At 27.4% G+C, this 25,536-nt stretch overlaps 2 protein-coding genes across 2 annotated transcripts in view; one reads left to right on the forward strand and one right to left on the reverse strand.

The window, feature by feature from the left end:
* Window positions 1-8,621, forward strand: part of LOC129989482 (pleckstrin homology domain-containing family M member 2-like) — a 29,124-nt gene extending 20,503 nt beyond the window's left edge. Inside the window, exons 15-16 of the mRNA XM_056098052.1 lie at window positions 1,646-1,765; window positions 2,580-8,621. Of these exons, the coding sequence (XP_055954027.1) occupies window positions 1,646-1,765; window positions 2,580-2,696 (237 nt within the window). The 3' untranslated portion in view covers window positions 2,697-8,621. The remainder of the gene's footprint in view (window positions 1-1,645; window positions 1,766-2,579) is intronic.
* Window positions 8,622-10,398: 1,777 nt separating this feature from the next.
* LOC129989483 (neprilysin-1-like) overlaps window positions 10,399-25,536 on the reverse strand; it is a 459,015-nt gene continuing 443,877 nt past the window's right edge. The window contains exons 16-21 of the mRNA XM_056098053.1: window positions 23,774-23,841; window positions 21,576-21,706; window positions 19,477-19,542; window positions 16,080-16,175; window positions 14,406-14,482; window positions 10,399-13,069 (exon numbers count right to left, since the gene is read on the reverse strand). Coding sequence (XP_055954028.1) covers window positions 12,970-13,069; window positions 14,406-14,482; window positions 16,080-16,175; window positions 19,477-19,542; window positions 21,576-21,706; window positions 23,774-23,841 — 538 coding nt within the window. The 3' untranslated portion in view covers window positions 10,399-12,969. The remainder of the gene's footprint in view (window positions 13,070-14,405; window positions 14,483-16,079; window positions 16,176-19,476; window positions 19,543-21,575; window positions 21,707-23,773; window positions 23,842-25,536) is intronic.

Consider the following 25,536-nt stretch of genomic DNA (forward strand, 5'->3'; position numbering starts at 1 on the left):
TACTATATATAATCAGATTTTTTTTTCATTTGTCATATATTTGTCAATACATTTAAAATTTTAATTGTTGCCTTTTGTTTTACTTTTCTTTAAAATTAGATAATTGTATATTGATTAATTGTTTTCTATATCATCTGAGGAAAATATTTGGATTTTTTTCAATCTGTTAGTAATTAGCTGGATGTATAAAGTATGATGATAATCACTGAATAATTTAGAAGAGGGTAGGATAATCATTCTTAAAATGGAGAAGGGGGAGGGGACGTCATTTTATTGCATAGAAAAGGAAGTGGGGAGAAAATGAATTGCAAATGTAGTGGAAAAAAATGACAAAAAGTAATTCTGGATTTACTGGCAAGAAACTTAAGATCACAGTCCAAGCAATTGAATTAGAGTTTTACTTATCTATCTACTTGAAATAGTACGTCGTCTGACTTAAAGCTATGGAAAGAATTTAAGAAGGCATTTGTCAACAAATATTCATTGTTGCTAAGTGTATATAAATATCAATATAGCAAAGAACAAATATTTACTTTGCTTAATTTCTATTTCTTTATAGGCAGCTAACTAACCTTTAAAAAAACATTGTTTGATAAAAGTTTTAATGTTAACCATAGACTTTATAGTAATAAAAATATTACTTATTGATGGAGTTTCTATCAATCTGCTTTTTTAAATCTCCTCGTATGAATTAATACTTAATTGTTCTACTTAATATTCTGCATCGTTCTAAGTTTTGAAATCAGTTAAAACCTAAACATATAGATTTTGATTTTTTTAAGGGCTTGTTTTTAGATAATTTGAGTTTGATTCTGCTTCTTGTTTTACTTTTTGAATTATTTTAATTTAAGAAGGATTAATAAGATATAGAAAAAAGAGCACAAATATATGAATAAAGTATCAAAATATTGATAGAAATTTTTATATAGTTGAAAATAACTTTTTTATACTTATGAATTTTTATTCTTTATTTTATGCAAATGAAAATAATTTTGATCTGTATAAATACCTTGATCCAAATTGAAATTATCAAAACATCTGCATTCTTTTCTGTTATCTCTTACGATCATCACTATACTGATGTGTTTTTCTCTTCCTTTTAAAAGCTTAAAATTGAAGTATTGATTCTAATTAATCAGTTAAGACAATGATTTTGCTGTTGTCTATAAAATGAAACAGGTGCTTGTTTTTCTTGACATCTGCCATTCTTAATAAGCTTGACTCAATATATATTTAACTGCAAATGTGTTATTAATTATGTTATTTAATGGTTAATTCTTAAAATGCAAATTAGGGAATTTTATTTTTATTTTTACCTATTTTAAATCATATCAATTATTTTTTTAAATATCAGATTTTTTTTTTATTTTTTAGCTATGCATTTGAACATATAAATAGATATTAGTAAAGGGTGTATATATATATATTTGGTTTAAGTGTGCATGACTTTTTGTTTTTAATCTAGGGGTATCTAGTACCATAAGTAATTCACATTTAACAATTTAATTTATATTTATAATTTTCTAAAACATTTTTTACTGTCAGAATATATATTGATGAACATATTACATGATTTTTTTTTATTAAGAAAAATATTGATGTCTCCTTGTTTTTGTCATCAAATACTATTTTTTCTTGTAAATAGGAATTTGAAATAGCTGAAGCTAGCAAGAGCACTGGCGAGTGGATAGTCCATTTTGAATCATCTACAGAAAAAGAAAAATTTTTAGAAGTTATCAGGTGCCAGTGGTCTAAACTTTTTCATGTAAGCATTTTTACTTTGTTTGTTAATCATAATAGATTTAATAGTTTAATATTGAAGGAATGTCAATTAGATTATTGCCTGTTCAGTTCAGATTTCTGGTTATGATGCTATTTCATTATTCATAATTAAAATTTGAATCAAACCTTTTATGAATAATTTCTTGATTTCTAGTTAAAGATGTTGTTGGGAAACGAACTTATGAGTACATTATATCATTGGGAAATACATTGTGATAGACTATAAAATTTGATTTTCAGAAGTCAAATAATTTTACAATCTGCTACTGGAAAGTGCATGCAATTCTGTTAGAGAAAAAAATGCATCATTTAGCCAAATATCAGATTTACTTATACAAAACTCTCTTCACATCTAAATTCCAAATTATTAAAAAATCCTGGATATATCATTTTTAACATTTCCTTTTTTTTACTACTATAAGCTATTACTTTCTTTTTTATTCACTTAATGATAGCTTAAACCTTGCTATCTAATATTTTGAGTAATACCATAATTACAGTTTTACATGCATAATGAATATTCTAGAAGTGATGCTTTTAATGTATTCAATTGAAATAATATTTGAATTAAGTTTTGTGTTAAAACATTTTCAGTGAAACATTTATCCATAAAAATTGAAATGAAACTGAAGTATATATTTTCTATAAAATAAATTAAATTTCTATAATTATTTTTTATAATTTATTAATAATAGTTCACGATATGAAGAAAGTTGTTTGCTGCCAGTTATTCTCATTTTTTCATTTTATGGCCTACAAATTAATAATAATATTATTATTATTCTTTCTTTCTTTAGGTGGAACTTAATGTGGAAAATATCAAAGATTTATATTTGTTAAAGAAGTATCGTCAGTTTTCTGATGAATTAAAAGCTGAAAAACTTGCTCTGGAAGAATTCTGTGCTGACAACTAATTATTTCAGTTAGGTATTATTACATAGCTCATTTAATACCTTCTACCAAAGATTGTGTGATATATATTTGCTTGGAGATGTACACTTCTCTTACAAGCGCTTCCTAAGTCTTCATCATTGCTAGAAAACATGTAAAGCTAATGAAACTATTTAACCAAGTTCAATTTTAATTCAGACATTATAAAGACTGTGATTGGTAACTTTTATGGAATCATTAAGTAGTACCACATATTTTAAAAGTTAAAAACTTTATTTTTCTAATTTCTAATATTGAAGGATTTTTTTTGTTGCTTTAATTGAATTATTTTTGCTTTATTAAATAGTCATTTACAGCGATGCTTATCTATGTTTGATAAGATGTTGTCTGAGACAATATTAGGCTGCAATGCAGATTTTAATTAATTCTTTATGTATTCACTAGAGAGTTCTTATAATTCCTATACAGTTATCATTATAGTTTTTAATTAACTCATTTGGTATCTGAAGATTTAGATACTTGATACGCCTATATAATCTGAATGCAGTCATGCGATTGGGAACCAGTAGCTTTTTTTTTAATGTTACACTTATAAAATTGAACCAAATGCACATCAGATTATTTTATTAAGCAGTAAAATGACTTTGAAAAAAAATTGTATAATTTTTGGAAAATATATCAAAATGTGTATTTTGGAGCTTGTTCCCTATTATATAACTGTATCCAAATACTCTTTTTTTTGCCATAAAAGTATGGCTCTTTGTACTCATCAAATGGTGCCTCTTGACGTCTTTGACAAGTGTTCTCTTACTTTTATTAGTTTTTTTTTTGTTATATAATATCCTAGCAGGTCTTAAATGGATTTTTTGAATGTAAAGGAAAACTATATTAATAATTTGATCAGAAGTGTAGCTTTCTGTATCATCTTACGTCTTCACTTCATTGTCTATTTGTTTGTTTGGCATTTGATGGAATTTAATACTTTATTAGCTTTTATTTTACATGTTAAATATGATGTATGAAAAGGAAGAATGAATATATGTTCAGGGTATATTTTATTTAAATTGTGTTATGGTTTGCTTTTCTTGCTGCTAGTCAGAGAAGTTAGAGCTCATAATTTTATTTAGCTGTGCTTATTAAGAACTTGTTCATTTTAGTTTCTTTTATTGAAATTAACGCATCATGGAAGAAAAGTGTTTATGCGACTGAAAGAATGTGTAATAATCTTTTAAAAATTTCTTTAATGGTCTGAAAGACATGAATTGAATCAACTTAAATTTTGATTTTTGATTTGATTTCAGCTAAAAATACTTCTTTTTTAATTACTGTATTTCAGTCTGTGATGCAGTCATATTCTGTAAACAGTATAATTGAATTAATGACAGTCATGAAATATTTTGGTTCTCTGTCTTTGCATATAAATTTTCGGTTCTGTTTTAATAGTAGCAAATCTCAACTTTCATTTTCTATATTTTTTGAAAAATTATTTGCATTATTTGTAAGAATTTTATTTCGGAATCGTATATTTTTTTTATGGATTCAATGAGGCATTATATGTGAAAAATTTTAGTACAGACGCTAAAATTTCACTTCTTTTTTTGTGATATGTTATTTAACCCATTACATTATTAATTTTTCATGAACTATTGCATTGATGAAAGTTCAGTGCTTCATTTATCATATAATAAATACATGGTTTTAGTTCCACACATCTGTGCTTAATACAAATTAGTTACTTCAATATTAGTTAGAATTTTCAGGTGAATGGGAATTAATTTGTGGTGTCTACTCCCCATCCTTCCTAGTTAGAAATTATCTGGAGTATTTTTCTTAACTGGGATGTTGATCATTTGGGATTTTTAAATATTTACCTAATATTTTTAGACTTTAATTATTTGATAGTATAACCTGCTTCCGCATATGGTTAATTTAAAGAAATCAAATCTTTATTTTCTTTTAATATTTTTTCCATTTAAAACAAATCTTTAGTTTGGAATTCAATGAATTCTTATTGAAACATATTTTGCTTTTAATTTAAATGTTGTGCAATTAAAACTAATTAGCTTCATCCATTTCTAAGTGAAGAAGCTGAAATGTTCTTTCTTTCTTTTTTCTTATTAAATTATAAATATTTGCAAAGGTTATTTTGAATCATGCCAAGGTTGATTGGAAAAAATTTTATGTTAGAGAAACTAATACATACATTAAAACATTTTGATATTTTGTTATGTTTCCAGAAAAGATATCTATTTTCTTCTTTTTAATTTTCAAATGATATGACATTGACTTTGTAAATTCTTAGGTTTGATTTATGGTTCACATTCAAAAAGTCTTACAAAAATCCATGTTTTTTATTGAGTTAAAATTTGTAAAAATGATGATTTAATAATAAATTTTTAAAAATTAATAATAATTTCACATTAAGCATTTTAATTCATTTGATTACTTGATGTTAGTTTAGTGTTTCTTTAATCGAGGGAAAAATTAATATTTATTGCATCCTTAATTTAAAACAATTTTGCAGAAAGGTCAGTACATTTCTTTTAATTATATATTTACAATTTATTCTTTCATACAAGTTAAACTTGTTTCTTTAAAACTCATAAAAGTTGCCAATCAATATTTTTTTTTTGTACGTTTAATGTGTCAATTTATTATATTGTTTGTATGTTATGTGATTATTAAATTCATAACTTTTTTTGTAGCTTTTATTGCCATTATTCTATTTACATTGTAAATTTATGTAATTGCCAAAAGCATATGTTTATGTACAGGAGAAGTTAATTGAATGAATGGATTTTTATTGACTTTTTGCTAAATCATTTAATCAAAAGTGTTAGGTAAATACGAGATTTATTATTTGTTTGATTTTTAATTTTATTGTGTAAGTAACTCTTTATAGCATTTGTTCTGAGTGCCTTTTAAGAATTTCACATATTTTTTGCATTGAGAGCAGTGAAAGAAGGAGGTTAGTAATACAATTAGAATATAAACAACATGCAAACTTAATTGTTTTATCTAGTATAGTTTGGTAGTCATGGTGTGTATATATGTAGTTCAATGCTTACTGTTGTAAAAGCAGTGGTCATATATCATCGTTAAAATTTATTTATTTTTAAGTTTTAAAGTCTTCTCAATTAAAAAAAAATATGTTTGATGTTTAGAAAAGTTTTATAGACGCTTTTGTGAGATTTCATGTTGGAAGCTAAAATTTTATATGTGATATTGATTCAGCTCATGTGAAAAGAATTAAAAGTTTTGTTCTTGCTACTTCTCTGGGCACAAAGTTTATAATGTTTTGTATAGTATTTTTCTCTATTAAATTTCTCCGTGTAAATTTTGTAATAATTGCTTTAACTCATGCAGATATGGTACTGTACAGATTATCATATTTTAATGTATCATGTAAAAAGGAATATTTCATATGCTATATTAAGCTAGTAATTGTTTTTTAATTTAGAAGTATTTTGATAGACTTTTTTCTTTAATTTTAATGAATTAATTAATGAAATTTTTGTTTGATCTATTGATATTTATTAACATTTAATTCCTTAAATCTTTCTCAAGTGCATGAAAAATTAAGAAAATTTGTATTTTGAATTTAAAATTGTATCCATGAAATTTGTTAGTTCTTTATATATAATTATAATAATGTGCATAAGTTAATTATTTATCATATGTATGGACATTATTTGATATGAGCTAAATGGATTTGTATACTAAACCAATAAGAAAATGCTCTTACTTCTAGATTTACCTTGAGGTTTTTTTAAGGTAAAAATCTTGAAGGACAGATGCAATGTATTAATAATGTTTCATTTTATTTTTTACTTTTGGTGAGGTGATCCTGGTTGAGATATTGCCAGTGAGTCATGTATAATGTATTACATGACTTTAGGAATTAATTGCAAGAAATGATATACATTTTTTGAAATTGTTCACAGTTTCATTACTCAAAATGCTGCTTGGTGATATTTAAATATATCATTCACTTCATATATATTATGTTTTATTCAAAAACTATTTAATTGGATGTAATGATAAAACTTTCAGATTTCCTGTGCTATCATGCATTGAATTATCATTGACTACAGTAAAATTAGTTACAGTTCTTGGATACCTAATACTTTAGAATTTATACTTTTAGTAAGTAGCAGTGTTTTTGTATCATGTTTGAAGGATCATAGATTGGGTGTTGATTTTTTCTATGTATTAGGGGACTCTCTGAGTTTTAAATTTGGTCTTGGTTCATTACCTTCACATTTAAAAATTTAGTTGTTGGATCAAGTATCTCACCATGTTTAAAAATAAGATTATTTGTCTCAACTAGTTTTGATTAACATGATGTGTTTTATTGAATAAAAACTTATCAGAATGATAATAGTGATTTCAAATAAAACTTTATTTTTTGGGGAATATTTAACAGTCAATGTGTTATCCAGTATTTCTCCCTTTTTAAAATAATAAACTGATTGGATCATGAGATTATCTTTCCAGAAGTTGACAGTACATATTTTTCCCATGTAAAAAAGTTATTCTCATATCAATAACATTAAAAACTATTTTTAAAAATGTTTCTTCTATATCTTAAGGAGCAAAAAGTGTCATTTATCAAGACTAAAATAAATATATTTCTTAGTCTGATTTGATAGAAAAAATTATCTGGAACATTATTTTTAAACACTGACTGACACTGAATACTGAGAAACACTGAATAATAAAATATAACTGCTAATCAAGAAGGAAAAATGTATCTTTTATTATGATAAATGAAGGTCAAAATCTGTAAAAATATTTAGGTTGTATGGATTTCTAATATAGTTTAACAATTATATTAGATTATACAAAATTGAAGGTATGTAAATAAAAACGAATTGAATTCTTTAAGCAGAACATGTATAATTGTTCATATAAGGATTGCTATTATTATTTTTTTAATAAAATTTAATTAAAATTGAAATTTTTAAGGGTAACAGATTTGAAATATTATGTAACTATGATTCTTGAAGTTACATGTACACTTTTTGCTTTTAATAAATAAATTTATTCTAAGTAATACATTCTGAAGAACAACTTCGGAGCTTTATTTTTATTCTGAAATTTCTTTTATTTAACAAGCTAAAAAAACATTCCTTTATTTATTAAAATGCTGAAAAAAATTTAATTCATTTTGTGAATTATTTTATTTATTCGGCATTCCTTAAGTTATGTTTTTAGGATTAATTATAATTATATTTTTTGTCTCCAAGGGCTGCTATATTGTTCTTTCATTTGAATTTTAATGTATTTGTAGTTGTTATTTTCAACGCCATTCTGAAAAAAAACTTTTTTCTATCTGATAATGAATTGATTGAATATAATTTCTTTTTTGTAAATTATATTTACATGATAAAATTTTTATTACTAAAAAAGAATTTTGCATTTTGAAAAAAATATGATTATGTTTGTGAATTTCTTGGTGAAATGATTTATATATTTATTTATCTAAAAGGCATTATATGAAAACAAATGTTTTTAAAATTTTCTTTTTGTTGACTTTTGTTTGTACGGATTTCAAATCAAGTTTTTCTGATTTGCCCAAATTTATAACTTTTTGCTTTTCATGAACATGGTTTCATGCTAATGTATTCTGAATTTTGTATAACTAGTTATAAGAACAATAATTGTCACCAATAATCTGATATTAATTATAATCTGCTGTGTAAATTTAAAATATTCATCTCATGTCAATTACAAGAAAACCATTCCATATTAATTATTTAAGAAAGTTGGTTCATTTGCATTTTTTTTATTATTTAAATATGCTTTATTTATTAGTGTTACTTTTTTTACTCAAAAAGCAGCTACTTTTTTCATTATTTTTCTCACTACTGTGCATATTATTTGTTCACTCTATTTATAGATATGCTGTAATACTGGTAGAAAAATGTAAAACTTTGCCTTTGTTTGGGATTAAAATAAAATCCATTTTTAAATATAATGTTTTATTTCTTTACTAAACATTATTTACCGTTAATAATGTTAAATTTTATAATTTTCTATATCTTTTGTGAAATTTACTATTATTTCATTATTAATAACAGAGTTTGCATCTTAATATACTATCTAGGACATCTCTTTTGCTTTAGGATCACAAGGTTTTATCCCATTTCTGTTTACTTTGTACTGTTTATTTGTTGCATTTTAAATTAGTTAGTCATTTCTAAATTTCCACTACCTATAATATGTAAATTTAGAAAAAAAAATGATGGTTCTAATGTTGTTATTGTCATCTAATTATAACTCAATATTGTCTTATTTGATCTAAAATTCAAAATCTAAAATTAGCCCTACAGAGCTTCAAAACAGGAAATTAATTTTATTAAATTAGACACACTGTCTTAATTTTATGGGACACGAGAAAGCCTTTTTTGTATTGAATGAAATGCAAAAATATTTTTTTAATTTAATTTAATTTCATTATTCAAAAATAATTTAGTGTTTTTATTTGGGGGTTATGGGGTTAATTTAAGTTACTCAGCATTTATTGTCAAGTTAAAACTCTTATTTTAACTCTTGCTAGATAATAATACATATCATTTCATTAAAATGAAAATTTTAATTTCTTCCTTGATTTTATGTAAGCTACTGCTTAACTGTAAAAAGCAAATGAATAAAAGATAATTAAAAGTAACATCATACTAAGAAAGTATTTTTTTATTTTATAAAGAAAGTTACTGTAGAACACAAAAGTTTTCAATACATACACTTAGAAACGAAAATCGACCAGACTTCACTTATGAAGAGCATTTCATCATATTTTTCTTTAAAATATTTATTACCCTGCAGTTTTAACTTTGCTGAAGCTATTTTACAGAAGACACAGAACACATAAACTGATTGAAGAAAGTACATAAGGAAATATGCTTAATAGAGTTCGAAGAGCATGAGTAATAAATACAAGGATGTCGAGGAAGAAATGCAACACTTCGCAATGATCAGATCAACACCAGTAATATACATATATCTGTACATGAAGATAAGTTGAAATAGAGGTATAGTATTAAAGAGTAAATCATTTCTTAAGTATATGTATTAGATATGCATATTCTTATATTGCTGAAGGTGTGTTTTAATTATTTGCAGTTGTTAATGATATAGATAGAATTTTTTTTTCTGTTAATATGCTTAATATTACAAAGTTATTACGTTGTTTTTAAATCTTTAAAAGTATCCAACTTTAAGAAAGTTTGACTTTTTTTTTTGAATAAAAGGAATCTGAAAGATGCCAAAATCAAAATCGAAGCTCAATTTTGAATTTAAAAAATAAAATAAATTTATGATATATTAATGCATACAATTAAAAATTCTATATTATTTACAATTTTATGATACATTTTTATTAGGATTCATTTTAAGAAATTTAATAATTCAATAATCTTATGATTGGTAAATCCATTATATACTTGTATTTATACTATATACAAAAGGTAACATTCATTGTGAAAGATGTCAATATTACTTACTTTGAATAAATAAATATATTACATTTTTTCAAATAAATATTTAAATCTCGGAATTATATTATTTATATTATATAAATTATTATTATATAAATTAATTATATATAGTAGAAAAGGAATTTTTATATAATCAGTAATAAATAAATTTATTGAATTTTATTTAAATTTATATGTGGATTAATGTTAATATTTAGCTTTCAGAATTCTAAAATAATTCAAACAAATAGTGTTTTTTTTTAAAGCAAAAACTTAAATTGTCAGAAGATGTAATTTTGCTGTAATACTCTTTAAATTTATATTATAATAATCTGTGTAATTATTTAATTTAGTGAATGAAAGAATGTAAACCAATCTGAGTACAGAGGAAGTTCACAAACTAGCATTCTTTAGTTTAATTTGTTAATAATGCTATTTGAAAATAATAAACATGAAATTGAAGATAAATTACAAATTAATATAATTTTGATCTTATTTGATTCATATGAGCCAGTGGCAACTCGTCAACTTGTAATCTAGCAAATGATTCAATAATGAGAAAGCTATTGATTTTCATTAAAATTTTTTCTTTCAAAGTAAAATTTTCTTTTCCATCCTTGCTTTTAAATATCATTAACCTTATAGTGGCAAAATAAAGTCATTTTGATTCCTCTTCGTCAAACCAAAAATCTGCCTCTTCTTGAAAAGACGAAATCCCTGTCTTCCATTTGTACAGATCTTCAGACAACTAAGATTTAGGTGTCATTTACTATCTCAGGTTGAACAAATAATTTTCTGATCATTAGGAATCAAATTTATTCCTCCTATTCAATAAAGGATGTAGAATGTAGTCAATCTGACTCTTTGTACCATCTGGCATTATGTGAGAAATGCCAGATTGATTATTTACCTGCATTCTGTGCTCTTTGAATCTTTATCATTTCTTTTGGGATTATATTTTGCTGATTTTTTTAAAGGAAAATGATGTAATGCATATTACTGAAGATGTTAATGGTCTGCGAAAGAAAAAAGTTGGCAGATAAAACTTGATAACTTTAAAATTATCCTGGATTGTAGAAAATAACTTTTGATTTAATTAAATTTGTGAACACTCAAAATGGAGTAAGTTTATTTTTGGAATTGAATTTTAGAATTGATTGATTTCTCCTTCTAATGACAAGATAATACATAAATGACATTATCACTCCGGGCTACATATATATCGTCCGTTACCTATTCAATCAAAATTTATTAAAAATTATATTTAAGTATGCATTTTGATGAGAGTTATTTCACAAACAGATATTAAACGTTATTCATTACCCAGTTAAAGGTTAAGGGTTCACAAAAAATATATTTAGAGATAAATTTAACTTGTCCTTGCATGAAAAATATCTGGATAATAAATTAGTAATATAATTAAGAACCAACTCCTAAGCCAACATTTTCAGAACAACAATTTTTGTAAACCATTCTAAAATTAATTATTGCTTTCCAAATAATCTGTGGTACAATTTATAATATTATTTCAGTTGTATGAAGCAGACTACTAACTCTTTTAAGTATAATTTAAAGAAAGTAACCAGAAATTAAAACAATGGTTGGTGGTTTCCAATTACAAATTGTATCAAATTAATCTTCGTCTAAATAATTGCATAAGAACTGGAGAAATAAGTATATTTTATAGAAATAACTGCATACTAAGAAGTAATTTTTTCCTTTTACTAAAATATTAAAGATAAATGGTAAATAAACAAAACATAAAAGTAAAAGAATGTTGAGGAAAAAAAAAATAATTGAGGCAATTTGTAACATTCCAAATGTTTCGAGATAAACTAGGGCTCTGTCTCTCTAAAAATCTCCATCTTTTAGTTTTGATATGCACAATAAGGCATTTGAGTTCAAGTTTTCCATACGTTCGTTTCTTTGTAATGACGTTCCGTGGATTGACTATAGATTTCCACTGATGTATTGTAGTTATTCTACACGACTTATAAATGGTTTAAACACCTTATATTATCAACATTTAAAAGACACACATCGCCAAATTAGAATTTTTTCAAGCGATAACTCGCCAAATATGTCAATCCACAGTATTTCAGTTGCAACGCTACAAAACGAAAATTGAATGTTTCTCATGAAAATTTTTTGCTGATAATTTTCGATAAACGATAATTTGGCCTGAAAATTTCGTGTTGTTAATTGCGACTTATTAACAATTTTGTAATCTTATACAAACGCATAAGATTACGAATTTTTTTTTGGAAAGAATTAATAGCTATTACAAAATAATCGAACAAATAAGATTCGGTTTCAAGGTACGAATTGCCACTGTTTTAGCTCAATTTTTCATACCTTGGAGAATACAACTAGAAACCAGATAACAAATAGAAAATATTCGGCTACATCTCTTTGTAAAGAATATTTAAAAGAATATCTATAGACATTTATCACATATATACAATGTGCTGTGTACTAACGAATAAAATAGCAGTTTTTTCTTTAGAAAAGTAATTTAAATTAAGAAAAAAAGAACAACAATTCATATTAGTCATCAATCGATTCAAATATTAAAATTTAAACTTTGTTAATTGAATCATATTTTCTGCAACATTTTCAACATCAAAAATTCATCAATCCTGGATATATCTCACAAGAGTGTTTTTCTTTTCTGTCTATTTTAGATGAGATTCTTTTTTTTTCTTTTTTTTTCTCCCTTACAAGCGCAAAAGAAATTTCCAGAACAGTTCTTCTGACATAATTTCTTTTGTTCTTCTAAGTGCTATTCTTTACTGTTTGTTGATTGAGGATTTGATTTTCACCACACAGAACACTTCTTCTTTGGATTCATTCTACTTCCCACTGGACAGTTGTAGGTCTCGGCGAAATCATAAGAATTCGAAAGTGGTCCTAGTACTCTGTAAGAGAAAGAAAAAATATTCCATATAAAAAAGATGAAGTACGCTCTTTTTATTGTTTTTGCGGACCAATCGTCTTTAGTGAGCAGCTTGTTCGCAATGAATACTGGATGAATTTAATTTCAATTGAATACTGCCTGCCATCGGAGACCAGCTGTTTGCCGATTGTATTAACAGTATAAAATCCAGTCATTTCAGCCAAATTTAATGGATACATCTTATAACTTTAAACAAGCAATTCTCGTATATACATGTATAAATTTATTTCATGCATCTCGAAAACGGCTCAAACAATTTGGATAAAATTTTGTGTTTAGATAAGGTTTTTCTTTTTTAAGTTTATCTATATTGGTGTCTTTCCTGAAAAAAACGTGATTTTAACACAAAAAAATGGAACCATTTTTTTAAATAATTAAATATTGACATGTGGCTCTATATGACTTGCGTAAGCGTATTAGAAATGGAGTAATGGTTAGGGATTCTGATTCGCATGCTTTTTTTCTCGTTCGATCCAGTGTTTGCAATTCAATAAGATATCTTTTATACCTTTAAACGAGTCATAAGATAGGATTTTATTTACAATTTTACAAAAAAAAAAAAAAAAAAAAAAACACTGCCGTGTGAAGGTGCTGATAATAAAAGTAACATAGCAAATTCGAGTACGCTGCAAACTAAACTTGAGCATTAAATATAAATATTTTCAGTGATTAAATGTTTGAATTTCATTTAATTATTGCAAAACATTATCGCAAATTATGTTTCAAATATTTAAAAAATAAAAATGTAGATAAAAATTGTACAATAGTGCAATATTGGTTATATACAATGTATTGTAAGATGGCGTGAAAAACATGTGTAGATGTTTTCAGTAATTACTGAGATAAAACGCCAACATTTCGCTTATATTTTAATTAATTTAAAAATTTAAAAAATCTTACTCGTAATCTTTCCCGCACCCAAAGTATATTTTTTTCCACAAATTTAGAAACTTTAGTTCAAGCAATCTATCCTTAAATGACCGACAGATAAACACACAGCCATTCGTTTCTATTTTTATTAAAAAGTAATTACCATTTGATATGATCTAAATTTAGACCATATCAAAATTTCAAATAAATCGTATATATTTCATTAATAATTATAGATGGAAGGAAGATACTTTGAGAAATTGACGAAAAGAAATTTTCTTGCAATGAATAGTTTTTCTTAACACATTCGAAGTTTATCGCTATTAAATGTTTTGTATATAAAAATATCGTTTAATCTAGTATTATATTAAGTAATACTACTTTGGCGGGAGTCTCAGAAACTCGAGTAGAATAATATAATTTCTCACCTGATAGGACCTGGACTATGAACTGACGATCTCACTTTACTCAATGCATCCTCTGGTCTCATGGAACCACACCAGATCTGAAAGAATTATTTACAATTTTAATTATTATCAGTTTTAATTTTTTCACATGTTTTAAATTAAAAAAAGTGTGATACTATAATAATCCCTTTGTACTTATTTCATTTATATATATAAAATACGTTTTGCTGAACTCCAAATCAACCTTTGATTCCTACATCCAAATGGTTGCGAATAAAGCTAATAATAAGAACGAGAAGCGCTCATTTGAATGAATTCATGGACTAAATGAGCAAACTAACGATCAAGCATGATATTTAGTTTTGCGTATTGATCAGTGTTACTTTATAGTTAATACAAATCATAGATGCCCGCAATATGTCAGATGAGAGGTCTTGCATAATGTTCTTAAAATTAAACCTATTTTGAACCATATCAAGTGCATACATACTTCGACAAATTTCCCCCTAAACCTTTGACTCACTGCTTATGATTCTACCATCGCAAGTTCTCAAAAATGATTTGGTGTCATTTTGGAACATTAATTCAATCATATACCATCGATTAAGAGAAGACATGTCGTTTCTTAACTGAGTTGCAAATCTAAGAGACCTTCTTATAAGTTTTTTTAAAATTATTTCCTGCTTGTATTGTGGGCGTCACAATCATTTAGGTGAATTCCAAATTATTATCAATTGTCCATTAACTCTTTCTTCAAATAAAAGAACGATTTTTTTTTTGGCATAGAAATATAAACTTTGAAAATTGATAATTAGCTTAATTATTCTATTTACTCTGATGGAACACATAAAGATGTGAATCTATGTGTTTTTTACTATTTGAATTTTTATTTTGTTATATAAATTCGTTTAATAATATTTGTTTTTTTTTCATAAACTAACCGAATTTTAAATTAAAAGATTAATATTTACATCTATGCTTGTTGAGTACATAAGAGTCAGTGCTTTTACTTCTAATTCACAAAATTTTAACTCAAAACCACATGTGTGAAATTCTTCTACTCAGTGTGCTGAATTACCCGCCATAGAAGGTAATACCGCACAAATATACTTTTTAAGAGTTAAATATTTTGGAAAAAAGTAAATTGGTTGGACAAAAAAGAATTACTTTCATTTTACACTTAATGTTTGCACTAAATGAATATTGAAAACTGGTCTGTGAAAAATCATTACTAAATTTACTATTACATAGTGCGCGGAATTCTTCTGCTGTCTTCTACACATTTTGAATTATAACTTGCAAACGGTTACAAGAAAAAATTACTGCAATGTTGCTAAAAATTAATTATAGAATTATAAATATTATGATGCGCAATTTATTCCAATAGATTCAGTTGCGGGTACAAACAATTTAGATACAGTTAATAAAAGTGAAACTAAATTCCATAAAATTGTAATTGATATCAATAACTTATCTGCGAGGCGTTACAGATAATGAAAAGCGATAATCTAAAATATAAAACGTTTTTATTTTTTAAAACAGGGGCTTTGTTTTAATATCAGGTACTGATAATTATTTTTGTTTCGCAATCTAAATTTCAGAGACTAAGTGAAAGCAGAAAGTGAAACTGCTCTTCTTGAGACAGAGGATGTTAGTCAAAAGACATAAAAATAGGCAATGACTGCACCAAAATACCTGCGCATAGTTGAGGAAGAATAGCTGATCATGAGTAAGATTGAGTCCTGGCAATAACGGTTCTTCCCCGTGTCGTTTCACCCATTTCTTGTATGCCTGAAATGAAGAAGTCAACAAGTAATATTTACTCAGCATTTGAAATAAATCGCTGTAACAGAAAAAAAAAATCATTAATGAGACATTTAACCTATTCAAGGGTAAAATATTATTGTGCAGGTTTACTTTTTTTTTTTTTTTTCACTTTAAAATAACTTTAAGTGAAAGAGTATTAAATCCAGAAGAAGAAAAATTCAGACGAATTAAATTACCGAGAATTCTTTTAGAATTATTCTTCATGAAATTGTATTTTAAATTAGAATTTCCGATTTATTGAATAGTTACTGATTAAAAAAAGAATAAAACATAATCAAATAAACAAAATTAAAGGATTTTTTTTTTTGTTTCAAAAAGTTAGTGTATGAAATAGTTAAATCACATATTTACAATAATAATAATAATTTTAAAAAATCGGTTATAAAATTTTTTTCAGACATTATGAGTTTTGTCGTTATCCTTCTATTTCAATTTCCATTATCGTCTGCAGATAATTTTTAATGAAGAAAGAATTTTTGCTTCGGCTGTATTCAGGAATGGTGCACTGAGTAAAAAACAAGCTTTTGGATTTTATTTTCGAGGTGAAATTTTATTATAGAAATGCTTTAAACGATGCAAAATCTTTGCAAGTGTTGCTTAATCAAATATATATATATAAAAAATCGATATAAGATTAGCATGTCAGTCGCAGATTGATGTGATATTATGAATTCTTACTAAATGGCTAAATTGTACTATGTTATTGTCACAATATATTTATAATGGCGCTGATTATCTCACCTTCCATTATTCTTTGAAAATTGTATAAAAATAAATGTTTCTAGTATGCAGCCGATTATTCTGATTTTCGCATTAAATCCAATTTTGACTGTTGTCAATATACAGTGGCTCAAAAAATTGAGATTACACCTTACTTTTACTTCATAAATCCGACTTTCAATATAAATAACACATTACCGGGAAGTGCAAACTTGATTTTATTTTTACACATAACAAATGGTTTAATTTAGAGTAAAAATAAAGAAAAATCAACGAAAAATTTCTAAATTGAAAATTTGCTGAATCATTTTAAATAAACATACGCAGAATTTTGCCTCAAAAAATTGAGAATACACCAATGAAATTTTTTCAATATCACGCATAGAAACAAAGTGTCAATTTTACATTTCATGTCTTTTGGCTCTTATATTGGTCTCTAAACTTCATGGTACCGATTCTACCCATTTTTGGTGGTATCTGAAGATATTTTACCCCATTCTTCTTGCACCACTTGTTTTAAATGGGTTTTGTTTCTAATTTTGTATTTTTGAACCCATTTTTCGAGTATCCCCCTCGAATATTCAATGGCATTGATGTCAGGGTACTGTGGTGGTGTGTGTAACTGTTGTTTACAACGAAAAAGGCATCATATTTTGACGTTACGTGCATTCTGTTTGGGGTCGTTGTCCTGCTGGGAAATGGAATTTCCATCTAAAGCCCAATTTTTCTTTAGATTGCTGCTACCATATGGTTCATTCAACTTGTTGCAGAAACTTTTCAAATCATAGGCAGAAGTGTAAGTGCTGAAACTGTGCTAAATGCCATTAAACAAGCTGGATATAAAAGTAGCATTGTTAGAGAAAAACCGTTCACCAGCTTGTAAATTCAGAAAAAGCATTTGAAGTTTGCAAAAACTCATCAATTGAAGACCAATAACCTTTGGAAGAAATCTATATTTAGTAATAAAAAAACCTCAACATTTTTGGCAGTGACAACCATCTTACTGTATGGAGAAATAATACTGCTAATACTGCTTTGTATCCAAAAAATTTACGTCCTACAGTTAAATATGATGGTGACTCCGTGATGATTTGAGGTTACATGGCTTCATCCGGGGTAGGAAATTTAATTTTTATAGATGGCATTATAAATTATACGGTTTACTTTACAGCAATCTAAAGGAAAGTGCTAAAAATTTAGGTTTAGATAGAAATTTCATTTTCCAGTAAGACAACGACCCCAAACAGAATACACGTAACTTCAAAATATGGTGTCTTTTTCATTGTAAATAGCAGTTACACACACCACCACAGTACCCCGACATCAATGCCATTGAATATTCGTGGGCCATACCCGAAAAAGGGGTTCAAAAACACAAAATTAGAAACAAAACCCATTTAAAACAAGTGGTGCAAGAAGAATAGGGTAAAATATCTTCAAATACTACAAAAAATGGGTCAAATCTGTACCATGACATTTAGATGCCATTATAAGAGCTAAAAGACATGCAATTAAATACTGACACTTTATTTCTATGCATGATATTGCAAAAATTTCATTGGTGTATTCTCAATTTTTTGAGGCAAAGTTCTGCGCATGTTTATTTAAAATGCTTCTGAAAATTTTCAATTTAGAAATTTTTCGTTGATTTTTCTTTATTTTTACTCTAAATTAAACCATTTGTTATGTGTAAAAATAAAATCATGTTTGCACTTCCCGTTAATGTGTTATTTATATTGAAAGTCGGATTTATGAAGTGAAAGTAAGGTGTACTCTCAATTTTTTGAGCCACTGTATGTTAGTGTCAGTGCATGTAAATCAGTACATCTGCTAGTAAAAAAATGCGTAGGAGATAAACTATGTAGGTAGTCTAAAACTTTTATGAGCTGATTCTTAAACAGTTAACAATGTGTCAATTTTTTTGTTTGTTTGTGTGTGTGTGTTCCCAGTTTATTGATAGAAAATACGGAAAAAAATTCGAAGATTTATGAAATTAAAACATGTTTGAGTATTAATAAAAACAGTGGAAAAAGTGTATTATAGTTCGAAGAGGAATGCTTTGAAAAGCAATAGTAAATTTCTGATTTTAAAATAGATATCCAAGCTTAATAATAATAATAATAAAAGTTGTTGCATTGCAGTTCAGTTCGAAAGAAAATACTATGAAAGGATTGTAATAAGCTATAAGCTATAAGCGATGAATTGAAATTCTATTTTTTATGGATCAATAAATCGAAATTTTGTATTTTACGCGCTAATATATTGGAAATTTATTGTTTTATTATTTCTTTTGTATTTAAGGTATGAAAAGACTGCAAAAAAAAATCTTCCGATAAATTGAAATTTCATGACTTGTTGTATGTTCTCAATTTCTTTTAAAACCTTAGTATGTTTAAATGATTTTAGGTTTAAGAATACAAAAGAAAAAGATAAAATTTAGGTTTATAGAAACAAACAAATGTGTTTGACATACTTTCGGTTATGGTAATTGTTGGGTATTGTTTCACCTTATCGTCAAAAGGATAAATCATGTGAATGTACTTACCCGATATGCTTGTTTGAGGCCCCCGTTATCAGCAACATTTTCACCTTGGGTCATCTTGCCATTTATCTGCAAGGAAAGAGAAACAAATACAGATGCAAAATAGATTCAATTTATGACAAAAATTGTTTGTAGTTAGAATTTGTAGAAAAGTCACTTTTCAATATTTTATGCTGAATTTTATCTGTCTATCGTTCCCTCCCCCTCAGGCTTTTGTAAAAAAAAAAAAAAAAAAAAAAAAAAAAAAATCAGAAAAGATAAAATAGATTACAATTGAAAAAATGAAATCGAAACAAGATAAAAAGGTGGTAAAAACAAGAAATTCATATACAAATAATTGAATGTTTTGTTGTTTGAATTTTATACGATTCCAAGATTCGAATTAAAATAAAATGCACATGTTTCTTAGCACCTAAAAGGACGAACTATGCAATGAAAGAATTTTTAAGCTTCTTTTAAGTAAAAAAATATATATATATTTAAAAAAAAGTTTTTTTATTGATACCATCTTTATTTTCGTACAATTATTCACCGATTCTTAATCAATTTTTAAAAGTTAATTTTAACCACAATTTCTTTTTTACTTTCACATATATGAAGTATAGAAAAAGAATTGTAATAGTAAAAAAAAAAAAAAAAAAAAAAAAAAAAAATCGACTTGAGATTTTGACGAATCTTCACATTTTAGACCTCTATGAGTTTAAAAAACACATTAAAAAACCTCTGCCTGTCTGAAAAGACACGTGAAAAATGCTTTAAGCTAGGCAGATGAAATTTAGTATAAGGTCTTTATACAAAAATTACAGCAAATTCTTTTCTGCAAATTTGTAGATTTCTGTTAAGTTGTGACCAAAAATTGTTCAGATGAAGTCTGCCTGTGCGACTATTCGAATAAAAGTTAACGCGATAAATATGAAACGAAGAAAGCTAGATAGATAAAATTCGGTACACATTTTTAACATCTACAGTATAGAGGCTTATCAAATTTGGAGTCAAATACAATAAAAGATTGGCAGTCTGTCGGTCTTGACTTTCAAAAACATGTAAATGCTTTAACTCAAAAACGCAACGACCTAAATATATCAAATTTGGCAGGGGAATTTGTAACTGCAACTGTAATCCTGAGTCACATTTTTGCTTCGATCGTTTGAGAAAAATGCCTCACAATTAAACATTCGATTTTTTGGGTACTATTAGACACACGCCAGGGATTAATTGGCAAAAAACTTGTCAAGTGTGGCAAAAATGCGATAACCATCCAAAAACAAGCCAAAAGTCTGCCATGAAAGATGGATATAAGAAGTGGTAACAAAGGGATTTTAGATGGGGATGCTATACAATATTACCATGATAATATTTGGCGAAATATTGTCCTAAAACAGTGGTTCTTAACCTTTTTAAGCCGCGACCCAAATTTGAGAAATATATATAAAAAAAATCTTCAATCCTACGACGATTATTTTTTTTAACCTACAATTTTTTTATTTATTTTTTTAATAATAAAGATAAACAAAAGTACTTTTCGATCCAAGGAAAATTTAATTAATAATCAAGTGTTTTTAATAATTTTTATTGACCAAATTAAAATATATTTATAACTTTTTGAAAATAATTGACATTTTAACTTATTCCTAAAAAAAAAAGAAAGAAAGAAATATCAATACATATGTTAAGTCTTTTAAATTTAAAATGTAAATTTAAATTTAAAAGTCATACAGTTTTAATGAGAACCTTGTGCTTGAATACATTCATTTTCGATTGTTGATATTTATTCAAGTCGTCATTTCTAAAATGTCTGAAATTAGCTGTATTACTAACTTTTTTGGTTCGACTCAGCGCGACCCAAGAAATATGCTTCGCGACCCAATTTTGGGTCGCGACCCATAGGTTAAGAACCGCTGCCCTAAAACATTGAACTTTGTTGAATGAAGTTTTGTTGTTCTTAAGTTGATTGAAGTATGCATACGAGAATTATTTTAAAGATAGTATCAATCAGTTTCTGTTTGCAGTAAAATGTATATGTTTATAGCTTCATATATTCAGATGATTTATAGATGAATCAAATAATACTGTAATGCAATCGAGATTCAAAGAGATCTTACGTTGAGGCCGATGTCTTCAAGAACGTAGCTGGAGTATTGGTCTATGATGCACTGCGCCCTTTCTCGGAAACGCCGCACGGTGGCTTCGTTCCACCACTGCTTCAAATTGCCCTCCTTGTCGAACTGCCGACCTAAGGGTATAAAGGCATATTTTTTAAAGAAAGAAAACAACAGAAATCATAAAGCAGGAAAAATTTATATAAGAATTAAATATGAAATTTATTTTTAGGCAATGGGCAGAAAGAACAAAGGATTTCAATCAAGTTTTTTTTATCTGCCTGAAGTTCTAGGAATTCTCCAGAATTCGAATGATTCCTGACATTTATATAAGAATTTATATAAGAATTAAATATGAAATTTATTTTTAGGCAGTGGGCAGAAAGAAAAAAGGATTTCAATCAAGTTTTTTTTATCTGCCTGAAGTTCTAGGAATATTATCCAGAATTCGAATGATTCCTGACATTAATAGTTTCTTCACGTTTCTTTTGCAACCATACGAAATCCCATGATATGATTAAGAAGTACAACAGAGGCGCGAGCTTTAAGAAAATACTTTCGATGATATAATTCGTTGAAATCGAAAAAGGAACGAATTTAACACCAAAATGGTGATGACACAAATATTTATTCTTATAAAGGGTATATTTATATATCGTATAAGGATATATTCATGGATAATTTCTTATAAAGGATATATGAGTCTCTCAAAGGGCAACTCGATTAAGCCCAGAAAAAATTAAGAAAATTAGTTTTTAATATAGTAATAATTCTTAATTGATATATAGGGATTATTATTATGTACTACCTTTAGAAAAACAAATCAATATGTAAATCTCTTAATAAATAAAAAAATATTATGCTATTTAGCAAAGAATATTATTTTTTAATTAAAATTTCTAAAAATTAGAAAAAAAATAAAAAGGTAGATTTAACCTCATTGGCTCCTGAGAGACTAATATAATCACCAGGCTTCTTAGATATGAGGGATTAGAAGTTTTAGATATGGTGTTTGGTTCTCGCTTCCTAATGGGAGGGGAGAGAATTATCCTATAGCGTCGTTTTTTCTAGCTCAATAACGGATCATATCTCTGTGCGAGGAGTGAACACATGAGTTGCCTCATAATGGGGGGCTATAAGGCGTTCACTATAAAACCGTTTAAGATACGATTTAGCCATTGTGATTACCATAAATACTAAGGCAGGTTGGGGGAAACTGTAGTTATAAAGGATATATCTTTAAACCTATGGCATTACAGAGATAATTAATTTATAATACAATTAGAACCAAAATTGTAGCCAAAAGTGATTCTAATCCTAACTAGAAATTAAAAATCTGTTTTGACTTCACCAAACCTACTATTGAGTATTCAACTTCGCAATGCCCCAGAACTAGAGACAGAAATTAATCCTGATCCTTTAGCTGGACTAAAATATCGTCTATGGTTTTGAAAGTCATTGCTTTATATTTACTCTTTGCACTCGAATGTCTGTTCTCAGTCAGTGCATCATTTTCAAATTTTATTTATTTTTGTTTTAAATTTTAATTGTTAAAAATACTTACAGAATGTTAAAAAGATTTAGATTCATTTTTCACGGGAACTCAACTTAAAACGTTTGCATGTATTTATTTTTTTTGGTGTAATAAATAGGTCCATGCATTAAGTGAATAATCATACATCGAATTATCTTTCCGAGGGTAAAGAGTTAGTAATTCGAATGCTCTCAAATACTACAATCAATTTTGGGGTTGGGCAAGAACAAACGGTGGGGTTGATGCACTGTTAGTTGCTAATATTCTCGGAATGATAGCGGCTGTTTTGAATAAAATAAAGGGCAGAATTTGATAGATATAGCTTAGAAAGTACCAGAAATTATTTTGACTGCTTGCTGATCTAGTATATATATATATATATATATATATATATATATATATATATATATATATATATATATATATATATATATATATATATATATATATATATATATATATATATATATAAAACGATAGAAATCGAACCGAATAAAAATAGAATACAATTGAAGTTAGTGTAAGAATATACCTCGCATATTTATTTTTGACATCAGGGTCCTTTTAGAGCCATAAAGTTGTTTATATGGCTTCAAACAAATGGAAATCAAAGTGATTAGTGATTAATTAATCATCATAATTTTAGAAATGCGGCGAGATCTCTTACCTTTATCATCGAAGCCGTGCGTCATCTCATGTCCTATGACAACTCCTATGCCGCCATAGTTTAAAGACCTAAAAAAATAACAAGTTTCAGAATTTTCATTTTACTTATAAAAATACAAGGGATGCTCAAATGAAAAGGTCCGAAACGTCGTAACAACGTAACTGTTAACATATTTGCCTATGCCGCTGTGGGAGAACATAGCGAGACATCTAGGGATGCGATTGGAGTCTCCGACGTAGATCGGAGCATACGCGCTCCCGCATGCGCAGGGAGCAAAATTCAACGATTGAGCAGCGCGGAAGGCTGCGCATGCCATCAAGAATAAAAGACCAAGACTATTCACGAAGGGTGTGATTCTGTTCCATGATAACGCGCATCCACACGTCTCCAGGATCACACGCGGAACTGGTCACATTCAAGTGAGAGCAGCTCGACCATCGCCCTACAGCTCAGACATGTCGCCCTGCGATTTTCATGTGTTTGGTCCCCTGAAAAAACATCTGAAAGGGAAGCGTTTCAACTCGGACGGCGAACTCAAGGACGCTGTGAAGGATTGTGTCTCGTCACGGCCACAGGAATTCTGGGAACAATGAATCCTTCGCTGGTTAATCAATGGGATCGTTGTGCTCATGCCAATGGTGTATATTTTGAATAAAGTCTTCATTTGTACCCACAGTGTCGTTTCGTACCTTTTCATTCGAACACCCCTTGTAGCAATGAAACAACTTCGTGATGAAAAAATTCAGTCTTTTAGATGTAAATAAAGTTATTTTAAATTTCCATGGCTAATTTTCAGGAAGATCAATTTTTTTAAAAACTTTCTTTTAAGCGTCGCATAGAGAAAGTATAGTAATCGTCAAAAAATTCGAACTCGAGATTTTGACAAATCTCCACGCTTTAGATCACCCTGAGTTCGAAAACCAGATTTTTGGAAAATATTTTCATCTGCATGTAACAGATACCTTAAAAACGCTTTGAGCTGGACAATTGAAACTTAGTATACTATATATAGTTGCGCCAAGGATGACGCAATAAAAATGTTAAATTCACGTCAAAAGTTAATATTTCGTAACTATTGTACGCCAATGCCATGTAAGGTGTTCTGTAACAATGTAACAAATTTATTAAAGAGTATGCGAGAAAGTTTTGGGTAGACCACTCCTGCTGATTAAATTTTTCGAAACTATACAAAATTTTAATCTTCATTTCGTAAAAAAATCTCGAAACAACGAATTTCTATTTAGCGAATATTTCTATTTAATGGAATTTTCTATAAAATGTTGAATGATATTTACGTAATATTTTCTGCCCATAATATGAAAGTTAATTTCAGTTTATAAAATTTTCTGAATTTATTTTTTTTAAGGTTTTAAAACTTTTCATTTGTCAAAATTTCCACAAATTGACTAGAGTGAATTTTGTTCTATTACTCAAAGTACAAGTTGTATCATTTTTTCTGCCGTGATAAAGACATTTTAGTTGTTAAACATATTTAGGAGAATGTCATATTTTAAGTAATGCAAAAACAAATGAATAACAGTGAGTAATGAAGGTGTAGTGAATAGCTCATAAGCCAGTTAACAGCTATGCTACCCGAGCAATTGCTTTTGTATCGTGGTCATGTTACTGGACTGCGAACCACAAGGTCCCAGGTTTTATCCTCGCTCATACCAATCTTCCACATTGGTGAACTCGGACGATGAACCTTCAACCTTCGTACAGCTGTTGTGGAGCCATCTATCCGCAGCAACCCAAAGTCGTCA

Source organism: Argiope bruennichi, chromosome 10 (genome assembly GCF_947563725.1).
Source record: "Argiope bruennichi chromosome 10, qqArgBrue1.1, whole genome shotgun sequence".
In the NCBI taxonomy this organism is placed as follows: Eukaryota; Metazoa; Arthropoda; class Arachnida; order Araneae; family Araneidae; genus Argiope; species Argiope bruennichi.